Source organism: Ornithorhynchus anatinus, unplaced genomic scaffold, assembly GCF_004115215.2.
Source record: "Ornithorhynchus anatinus isolate Pmale09 unplaced genomic scaffold, mOrnAna1.pri.v4 scaffold_93_arrow_ctg1, whole genome shotgun sequence".
NCBI lineage: Eukaryota > Metazoa > Chordata > Mammalia > Monotremata > Ornithorhynchidae > Ornithorhynchus > Ornithorhynchus anatinus.
The window spans coordinates 1,786,116-1,797,246 of NW_024396943.1; the positions used below are offsets into that span (position 1 = coordinate 1,786,116).

The 11,131-nt window shown below is 48.9% G+C and overlaps 1 protein-coding gene and 1 non-coding gene across 2 annotated transcripts in view; both read right to left on the reverse strand.

The window, feature by feature from the left end:
- Window positions 1-9,788, reverse strand: part of LOC103166910 (telomere repeats-binding bouquet formation protein 1-like) — a 32,397-nt gene extending 22,609 nt beyond the window's left edge. Inside the window, exons 1-5 of the mRNA XM_029057386.1 lie at window positions 9,722-9,788; window positions 7,326-7,386; window positions 6,484-6,591; window positions 4,326-4,454; window positions 2,903-3,034 (exon numbers count right to left, since the gene is read on the reverse strand). Of these exons, the coding sequence (XP_028913219.1) occupies window positions 2,903-3,034; window positions 4,326-4,454; window positions 6,484-6,591; window positions 7,326-7,341 (385 nt within the window). The 5' untranslated portion in view covers window positions 7,342-7,386; window positions 9,722-9,788. The remainder of the gene's footprint in view (window positions 1-2,902; window positions 3,035-4,325; window positions 4,455-6,483; window positions 6,592-7,325; window positions 7,387-9,721) is intronic.
- Window positions 3,477-3,614, reverse strand: LOC114809007. The gene has a single exon (XR_003756760.1). It is a non-coding gene; the product is annotated as a small nucleolar RNA SNORA7 (small nucleolar RNA).
- Window positions 9,789-11,131: the final 1,343 nt, after the last annotated feature.

Below are 11,131 nucleotides of genomic sequence, written 5' to 3' on the forward strand. Positions count from 1 at the left end.
ACATCCAATCTGTCACTAAAACCTGGTCTCACCTTCATAACATCACCAAGATCCGCCCGTTCCTCTCCATCCAAACTGCTACCACGTTAGTACAATCACTCATCCTATCCCAACTGTATTACTGCATTAGCCTCCTTTCTGATCTCCTAACTTCCTGTCTCTCCCTGCTTCAGTCTATACTTCACTTTACTGCCTGGATTATCTTTCTACAGAAACATTCTGGGCATGTCACTCCCCTCCTCAAAAATCTCCAGTGGTTGCCTATTAATCTTCGCATGAAGCAAAAATTCCTCACTATTGGCTGCAAAGCTCTCCATCGCCTCACCCCCTTCTACCTTCTTTCTATACCCCAACCCACACACTCCACTCCTCTGCCACTAACCTTCTCACTGGGCCTCATTCTCGCCTGTCCGGCCATTGACCCCTGGTCCACGTCCTACCTCTGGCCTGGAATGCACTCATTCGTTCATTCATTCATTCAATCGTATTTATTGAGCACTTACTGTGTGTAGAGCACTGTATTAAGTGCTTAGAAAGTACAATTCAGCTACAAATAGAGACAATCCCTAGCCAACAATGGGCTCATAGTCTAGAAGGGGGGAGACAGACATCAAAACAAGTAAACAGATATCAATAGCATCAATATAAATAGAATTATAGATATATCCACATCATTAACAAAATAAATGGAATAACAAATATGTATATATATATATATATTATAATATTATATATATACACACACACAAGTGCTGTGGGGGCAGGGAGGGGGTAGAGTTAGAGGGAGGGAATCAGGTTGATGGGAAAGGGAGGAGGAGCAGAGGAAGAGGGGGGCTTAGTCTGGGAAGGTCTCCTGGAGGAAGTGAGGTTTCAGTAGGGCTTTGAGGGACGTGTGCTAGTTTGGTGGATGTGAGGAGGGAAGGCATTCCAGGAGAGAGTAGGACGTGGCCAGAGCTGGACGAACGGACAGGCAAGAACGAGGAACAGGAGTGTGCGGGGTGAGCTGTAGAAGGAGAGAAGGAAGGTGAGGTAGCAGGGGGCAAGGTATGGAGAGGTTGAAGCAATAGTGAGGAGTTTTTGCTTGATAGGGAGGTTGATAGGCAACCAATGGGGTCTTTTGGGGGGGGGGGGGGGGCTGACATGCCCAGAACATTTTTGTAGAAAATAATCCAGTGTGAAGTATAGACTGAAGTGAGGAGAGACATCTGCCAACTAGCACATTTCCCCCTTCAAAGCCCTTCTGAGAGCTCACCTCTCCAGGAGGCCTTCCCAGACTAAGCTTCCCTTTTCTTCTGCTACCCCCTCCTCCCCCCTTGCCCCACTCCACTCCTCTGCTCTAACCCCCTCCAGCGTGTGTGTATATATGTATATATTTATAATTCTATTCATTTATTGATGTGTATATATCTATAATTCTATTATTTATACTGATGCTATTGATGCCTGTTTATTTGTTTTTGATGTCTGTCTCCTCCCTTCTAGACTGTGATCCCGTTATGGGCAGGGATTGTCTCTACTTGTTGCTGAATGTACTTTCTAAGCGCTTAGTACAGTGCTCTGCACACGATAAGCACTCAATAAATGATTGAAATTGAATGAGTAACAAACGCCGACAGAGCAATAGCAAATCTAATTTCCCAATACATGGAAAAGCTCATTTTGCACACTGTTCCTATTCAAAAGGTAGATATTTTCATCAGAGTGAAACTAATTTTTGATCTTCTTAAGGAAATGAGCCTTAACTCTTCATCTACTTAGAATTCTGAGTTACTTGCAAATTGCATGAGTCAGAGAAAATAACCTAGGCAAAGAGCCTCCTAAAAGTTGCACCTGAAAGCACTTCAGTCAATCCATCAATGGTATTAATGAAGCACTTAGGACGAGCAGAGAACTGTATTAAGCATTTGGTATTAAGCATTTGGCAGAATATAGTAGAGTTGGCAGACATTATCCCTGCCCCTGAGAAGCTAACAATCTACTGGGAGAGTCAGACATTTGAAAAATTATCAGCTGATCAATTGTACTTATTGACTGTTTACTACTTGCAAAGCACTATACTAGGCCCTTTTTCTTAAAGGAACTTGTTAGGCGCTTACTATGTGCCAGGCACGGTACTAAGCACGGCACAGATACAAGCTAATTCAGGTTGGGCCCGATCCATGACCCATATGGGGCTCACAGTCTTAATCCCCATTTTACAGATGAGGTAGCCGAGGCACAGAGAAGTTAAATGACTTGCCCATGGTCACACAAGTGACAAGTGGCAGATCTGGGATTTGAACCCAGGTCCTCTCACTCTTGGGAGGTGTTTGAGGAGAGGGAAGACATGGATGAAACTTTTTTCTTTTTTTAAATTATCCGGGCAGCCAAGTGAAGTATGGCCTGCAGTGGGGAAAGACTGGAGGCAGGAAGGGCTGCATTTTACTGCTTCTCAACATGGACAGCTCTAAAATAATGAACAACCCAAACCAACTGGATTTAATTTTATTTTTACCCCACTAAATCCAGAACTTTTTATTATAATTAGAATAACGATGGTATTTGTTAAGTGCTTACTACTATGTGTCAAGCATTGTTCTAAGCGCTGGGGTGGATACAAGGTTATCAGATTGTCCCTCGTGGGGCTCCCAGTCTTAATCCCCATTTTACAGATGAGGTAATTGAGGCACTGAGAAATTAAGTGACTTGCCCAAAGTGCCCAAAGATTAGACCCACGACCTCTGACTCCTAAGCCCATGCTCTTTCCGCTAAGCCACGTAACTCGAGATGTACACATGGCCTTCAAGTCCCTGAAGTGGAAATTGGATTCAAAGGGCCAACAAAAGCTCCTCTTGTACATGGACAAAATGAAACAGAAAATGAAGTATTCGTGTTCTATTCTCCATGGAAAATCTGCACTTACTGTTCTTTGAAACCAGGGACAACACAACAGAGACAGACTGCATCTGCAAATTCATGCCAGAGTTCTCATCAGCTATGAATGTCATCATTTCATCAAACAATTCAGGAGTACAGAGACTCTGCTGACAAAGGACTGAAATAAGAAAAGCCACACGAATGGTTACTAAAAACACAAATTCTTTAAAAAATAAATTCAACTAAGACATTGCATCCCAGAAATGGGCCTAAACTTTTTGTTTGTGGCTCCAATTGAACTGTGCAGTGTATAAGACCAGCGCTATCATAATCCACAACAAATGAGCCCGTTTAACACGTTCCACCATAATTGAGCAATTCCTTCCCTTAGGTTGTCTTGTTTTATGCCGCCGAGTCATGTCCGACCCATAGTGACGCCACGGACACATCTCTCCCAGAATGCCCCACCTCCATCTGCAATCATTCTGGCAGTGTATCCATAGAGTTTTCTTGGTAAAAATACAGAAGCAGTTTACCGTTGCCTCCTTCCTTGCAGTTAACCTGAGTCTCTGCCCTCAACTCTCTCCCAGGCCGCTGCTGCCCGGCACAGGTGAGTTTTGAATTGTAGCAGATTGCCTTCCACTTGCTGGCCACTGCCCAAGCTAGGAATGGAATGGATATGCCACTGCTTGACTCTCCCTCTCATAGTCGAGACTGGTAGAGTCCTGGAAACTCTCCAGGTGGGACCCTGAGAGGTGCCTTCCATAGCCGGTGCACATAAATCTTGTTTAAAAATGGGTCTTTCTGCCCTCAAAAAGAAAGTCACTTGGGGAAAACCGCCCCCCATACCCACCCTCAAATAGAAAAAAATCCTACAAACTGGTAAACACTGAAACAATTTTCTGTGGCAAGCAAACCACACACAAGAGAAAAGAAAAAGAAAAAAAAGTCATTTTCAGAGCTGAGACTCCAAACACCACTCGGGAAAACAACAGGCCTATGACATTGGGACTGTTTTCCTACATTCCTGCAGTAACTTTATGCAAACAAGGGAAAGTAGGGAGAGTTAGCAATGAATTGTAGTTTTCACCATAATAATGAGGTGAACAGCTGTAGAGGGAAAATCATTTATAATCATCTAGATTTTGAGCTACCTGGAACCGTATTCAGACAAATAACTACCACGCTTTTGAAGCTTAATGATCGTCTGAGCTGACGAGTCAAAATTTCAGCTTCAGTTCAAGTGAATAACACATGAAGACTCCTGAGGAGTAACCTACTGACTGCCAATAAATCACGCAGAACTATAATGGGTTCTTTAGTTCAAATTACATTGATTTATTTATTTTGGGATTAATACAGCACATGGCTTAAATCTGGATGCAAAAATGGGGAAAATGGAAAAAAGAAGACTGAATGGTTCAACAGGGGCATTGGTATGGAATAAGGGATGAAACGATCCGTCTTACCATTAGAATCGGCTAGAGATCCCAACGTGTACAGGGCGACTTCTTTCAATGAGCTGGGCACATCTGACCTCACAAGTTTATGTACCACCTTCAAACCACCGATATCTTGAAAATAAACACTTGCATTGCCTACAGGATTTGCAAAAAGAAAATGGAAGACCGAACAAAGTTTCTGAATTATTCCAAAAAATCAGGGAATCAAACCCTTTCATTTGATGGTTTGGGTATCCTTCCATGGCTCCCCTGAGAATGGGGGTAGAGTAGCCCAGCAGCACCAGGGAGGGGAGGATACCCGGAACCAAGGTTGGGGAAATCAAACCCTGTCACTCCATTCGCAGCCCCCTACCTCCTACTGCCTGACTCTGAACACAACTGACCCAGCTTGGAAAATTCCCCATCTTCACTTTCTTTCCTTTAGGTCTCAAGAATTCTCCCATTGCCCCGCTCCTGCCAGCCCTAAGTGGGAAGCGGCATGGTCCACTGGAAAGAGCAGTGGCCTGGACGGCGGAGGAACTGGGCTCTGGTCCCAGCTCAGAATTTGCCTGGTGCGGGACTTCGGGCAAATCACTCAATTCATCTGGGCCCCAGTTTCCTCATCTGTAAAATGAGGATTCATTCAGAAACTGTTTTCCCACCTGTTTGGACTCTGAGCCCTATGTGGAATAAGGACTATTTCTGACTTGCTTATCCTGTATTCACCCCAGAGCTCAGTAAATGCTTAACCAATACCACAACTGCCGCCTCTACTCGCAGTCCACGCCAGCCTCAGTCTACTCCAGCCCCCACATACACTCGGGCTTTCTCTCACAGTCTCTCGCTCTCCTGGTCACTCACTCATTCAGTCACTCTCACTCATAGTCTCTCTTACTCTCTAGCTTTCCTCCCTCACCTTCTCTGTAGAACCGAGAAATTCCAGCAGCTTTCTTAGTGCGTGCCTCTCACCCTGGCTCCCGGTTCCTCCCTCTGCAGGGGGCACTATAGTGTTTGGCCCTAACCAACTACCACCTGGTTCCCCCCACCACAGGCAGAGTAAGTACAGTTCATCCTGGCCGGCAGCCCAGGGGGGCACCCAAAGGCGACAAGGCATCTGGCTGAGCGGAGAAGGGGCACTGGGAACTGCACACCAGGCCTGGAGAAGGAAGAGGGGTGGGAACGGAGCAGAGCAACTCTGAGTCCACCCACGTCTCCCTCCACCTTACACTGAGAGCCCCAGATGGGTCAGGAATCAGGTCTGATCTGATTGCCTTGCATCTATCCCAGAGCTGAGTATGGTGCTTGGTGCGTGATGACAGTATTATTACTGTCCTGATTATGCATATGATAACTGTGGTGCTTGCTAAGCTCTTATGATCGGCCAAACACTGCACTAATTGCCAGCTTAGACACAGGACAGCCAGGTCAGATAGAGTTTCGGTCCCACTTGGGACTCAAAGTCTGAGTAGGAGGGAGGACCGGCATCGAATCGCCATTTTATGGATGAGGAAACTGAGGCACCGAGAAGTGAAGTGACTTGCCCGACATTGTTCAGAAGGCAAGTGGCGGAGGCGGCATTTGAACTCAGGTCCTCTGACTCCCAGGCCCGTGATGTTTCCAGTAGGCCAGGCTGCCCCTCCTGGTGAGCGCTTAACTGATGCTACTATTATCATGATCATTATTACCATGATTAGGTCTGTGCGTTGGATGAAAGACTCTGGGGGCCTGTTCTCACCTCAGAGACACCTGTTTGACATCCCTACAAGCCAACGGGCTTGCTCTCCTGCAACTGCCGACTCAACTGTCGCCCTTCCCCAACTAACACGGGAGCAGATAATCCAAAGAATGGAGATTCCTTGAGAATAATCATAGTGGTCTTTATTAAGCATTGATTCTGTGCCAAGCACTGTAGAAGGGCTGGGGTAGCCACAAGATGATCACACTGGATAGAGTCCCAGTCCCTCTCGAGGCTCACAATCTATCTTATCCCAAGTTCCTACAGGGAAAAAAAAAAAGCCCTCTCGTTCCCACCTATTCCGTTTCAAAAAACTCTTTTCTCGGAGGCAAAAAAATGACACGCTTCACCATCGTCTCTGGAAATAAAGAATTATACATTTTTGCATCATGAGATCTCACGGTGCAAACTAACGGGAACCCCAGATCAAATTTCAGTGAATCATCTTACTGTGTTCTTGACAAATTGACACAATTAAGAGCAAAGCATCCTTTACAACAGGAATGTCGTCGAGTTGCTGCTTGATGCACTCCAGCAGTAAGCCCACATTGATATCGGCTGTTTAAAAACAAAGGAAAAGTAAACAAAAAACGAGCCAGTTAATGAAGGTTGTACCCGCTTACCTCATTGAAGACCAACATTTTAACATCTGAAGTTATTTTTCGTCATGCCTAATTTCCCTGAGAGAAACAGCAAGTACTCAAACATTCAGTCCCCTTTAAGAGGGGGAATCTAACTCTTAAGTAAATAACTGCTACCCAAAAGGTATTATGAAATCATGGGATAGATTTTGCTCCAAAATTAATTTAGAGAGCAGTCTTATTTCCGATGCACTACTTCATCCAAATGGCTTTAACTGTTCTTTTACATTTATGCATGTAAGCACAGAGGTTTGCGAGTGTGATTTGGGGAAAGGTCAACTGGTAAGGGGGAATGGGTATTTGTGCGCGTGGAGGGGAGAATGAGGCCAAGAGGGGCATGGAGGGAATGGAACTGAGAATGGGGGTGAGGATGAGGAGAGGGGTACAGTGGATTAAGAAGAACAGGCAGGTAGTTCTAGAGGATCAGGTGCAAGGAACAGTTTTTCGCTCCAAACACTGACACGGTATTCAGGCGTTACGTGGAGACTGGCCGGGTAGCCTAAAAGATACCACATCACTGCAAATTATTACTCTGAATTCTACTATGCAGACTTGAAGGGGTCAGAGGTTGGGGGGCGGAAACCTACCTAAGGGCACTAAACAAAAAATACATTGACAAGAAAGGGGAAAACTGGTTCAGAGAGCTTTTACCACAAGTGAGTCCCATGTTCTTACAGCCTTCTGTTTTTCCTTGTGTATTCTTATTCCCTTCCTACAAGAAAAGTGATTTTTCAAATTATTCACATCAACTAGTTTCAGGGCATGGCCAATACAGTGAAAGAAATCAAGCAAATTTCATAAACAATACTTCTCATTGGATAACTTGATTTTTCAGTCTCTTATATGGGTCATGTTTTCCCAGGAAACCAAAGATCTATTTTCTAAATCACAGTTCCGCCATTCATTTCCTGGGCAAGCTTTAGATCCCGGGTTTATTGGAAAACGTCTCTGCACCTGAATTTCCCCCCATCAGAAAAAGGGAGCTGGGAAATTTTCCAACTACCTAATAGGACTGTTGTGACTATACCTTGGGATTAATATTTCAATCTCTGAAAGCAAGGCCCTATACAAAAGTTTAGGACAATTATCGCCCTCCCCCACCCCCCCAAAATTCCTCTTGAGGAGCACTGTAATAAGTCCTAGGGAAACTACAAGGGACATAGAAGACACGATCCTGGTCTTCATGTCGCTTCCTAATCCATGGAGAGAAGTGAAAACACAAATAAGTGTTGTACATTTACACAGGCCTAACATCAAAATATAGACACAACCCAGCCTGGTAGATGGGTTCCAAAAAGTTTTCAAGCCCTTACGGATAGTCCGTCCGCCCACCTACCAAAGTTCCTCGGATTCAATCACCCGGTGGTATTTATTGAGCATTTACTGCGAACCAAGCACTGTACTAGGCACTCGGCAGAGTACCATAGGGTAGAGAGGGAAGAAACGTTCCCTGCCCACAGAAAGCTCTCAGTCTAGAGGAGGAGACGGACAGTAAAATAAATGACAGATGAGGCAAACCGGAGACTATAGGGTCACGGACCTAAGTGCTGAGGGGCTAAGGGTGGTCTGACCTCTCCCCTTCTTACCCATGGGCATCTCTTCTTAAAGCTCAACATATCGAAGGGTTACGGAAAGCCCCCCCCCCACCAACAGCCCAGACCTCAGCCACCCGCACCTTGGGAACCCTCCTCAAATCTCAGCTCCTGCCATCGGCCTTGCTTGAGGAACTCCCAACACCTCTATCAACCTAGCAGACCTAAGACTCAAACTCTTAAGTCCTAGGTATTTATTTATACCTTGCCTCAACACTGTGTGTGTGTGTGTGTGTGTGTGTGTGTGTGTGTGTGTGAGAGAGAGAATTCAACTGTACTTGTAGGAGAAGCAGCCAGGTTTAGTGGAAAGAGCAGGGGCTTGGGAGTCAGAGGGCGTGGGTTCTCATCTCCCGCCGGCCGGCCGCCCTCCCCACCCACCCCGGCCAGCACTCAACTACGTATCCTCACGGTAGCCTCCCCTCCCTCTAGTTTATTTGCATTTCTACCTCCCGCAGAGCCACGTCCCTAAATCGTGTAGATCACTGTCTTCGTCTTTTCTATTGCTTTCCTGTTGGTGGGGTTTCATGTTCTCCTTTGGGTTGTCCCCCTCTCCCCGCCCCAATTACTAGATGCGAGGGCCTTGAGAGGGCCAGGGCCTGTGTCTAATGTTCACCTATTGGTGGTGTAATAATTAATAATGATAATGATAATGTTGGTATTCATTAAACGCTCACTATGTGCCGAGCACTGTTCTAAGCGCTGGGGTAGATACCAGGGGAATGAGGTTGTCCCACGTGAGGCTCACAGTCTTCATCCCCATTTTACAGATGAGGGAACTGAGGCACAGAGAAGCGAAGTGACTGGCCCACAGTCACACAGCTGACAAGGGGCGGAGTCGGGATTCGAACCCATGACCTCCGACTCCTAGGCCCATGCTCTCTCCCCTGAGCCACGCTGCTTCTCTACAGTACTCTGCAGGGAGTAAGCACGTCATAAACCCCACGACGACGACGACGGCTCCTACCACTTACCACACTCCCTTTCCAAACGTTCTCTCCACGTCACCGTCCTGGATTGTCCTTCCGCGTTGGCGGCCGCGGTCGGTTCGGTGGCTCACCGGCTTAGACCGGCTCAATCTGCCTCGGCGCCTCGAGGCCCGGGGCCTCCCTCGACCCCGCCCTGAGGATGCGGCCCCGAGATGGGTCCGGCCAGGGCTGGCCACCGAAGCCTCGGCCGCCCCGCCTCCCTCCGCCCGACCGTCGCTCGCCGCCCGCCTCTAGTGGCCGTTTAACTCGGACGGCGGTGTCCGTGCTCCCCCCTCCTCCTATACAACACAACAACTCTGCCCCGAGCGCCCCAAACCCTCTCTTTCTGTGGAAGAGAATGGTTCTGCCGCTAGCCCCCCTCAACCCCCGCGGCCGGGGCAAACTCCACTCAGAGGACTCCCGCCCAAGATGGACGGCCCGGGACCCCCACCGACCCGGAGCCCCAACGCCCGCGCGGGGGCCGGCCCACCTCCTCTCCACCCCGGCGGGCGCCGCCAACACCACCGCCGGCTTCTCGCCCTTCGCCGGCCCCGCGGCCTCACGTCCTCATCGGGGTCGCTCCCCGCCGGCGGCTCCTCCTCAGCGTCGCCGCGGCTCCTCCTTTGCGAGGCGGCCCCTCGGCCTCGTCGCCTCGGCCACACCCGGCTCCACCGGCCCGACGTCTCACTCTTCCCGCGCCCCGAGCTTCTCCCTCTCCCAGCTCTTCGAGAGCGCCTGCGCGTGGCGGCCCCTGGCCCCCACCCCTCCTCCAAGTGCCAACGACCGCTCTCCACTCCCTTCGCTCTCTTCGCGGCCTCCGGGCGGCAGGGCCCGCTCCCCGCCTTGCCGCCGCCGGCCGCGCGGTGGCGCGCCACCCTCGGAGGCCCCCGCTTCCCTTATGGGGAGAAGGCGATGGCGTTGGTGAACCCATTGCCTGCCCTCTGGGCGCTGACCTTGTCGGCTGGGGGGCCGGGAGCGGAGGAGGCATCACGTGGATTGCACCGTTAATAATAAAGACAGGTGCCCTGTGCTCTTAGTGGGCAGGGAATGCGTCTGTTATGTTATTGTGTCGTCTAATAATAATGTTGGTATTTGTTAAGCGCTTACTAGGTGCAGAGCACTGTTCTAAGCGCTGGGGTAGACACACGGGAATCAGGTTGTCCCACGTGGGGCTCACAGTCTTAATCCCCATTTTACAGATGAGGGAACTGAGGCCCAGAGAAGTGAAGTGACTTGCCCACAGTCACACAGCTGACAAGTGACAGAGCCGGGATTCGAACCCATGACCTCTGACTCCAAAGCCCGTGCTCTTTCCACTGAGCCACGCTGCTTACTGACCCAGGCGCTTAGTACAGGGCCCCGCATGCAGTAAGTGCTCAATGAATGCGAACGATTGAAGCGCTGTGGTGGACACGAGGTAATCGGAGCGGACGCGATCCACTCCCACGTGGGACTCACGGTAGAAGGGGAGGGGAGAAGTGGGATGGAATCCCCACTTTAGAGAAGAGGAGGAAATTGAGGCACGAAGGGCTTAAGGAACTTGCCGGAGGTCACCCGGCCGACAAGTGGCAGAGTCTGCATTGGAACCCAGTTCCCGTGACTCCCGGATCCCAGGCTCTTCCCACAATGGGCCACGAGACAGGGCTTCTCCGCTACAATACAACGAGGGGCAGCAGCAGAGCGTGAAGATATGGAAACAAGTGCTGTGGGGGGAGTGAATGGGGTCGGTTTCTTGGTTTGGTTTGGTTTGTTTGTTTGTAATGGTATTGGGAAAGTGTTTACTGTGGGCCGGGCCCTGTACTGAGGGCCGGGGTAGATACGGAGTTGCTCACCGTCCACGTCCCGTATGGGGTTCAGGGTTCACGTTCTTCATCCACATTTTACAGGTGAGGTAACTGAA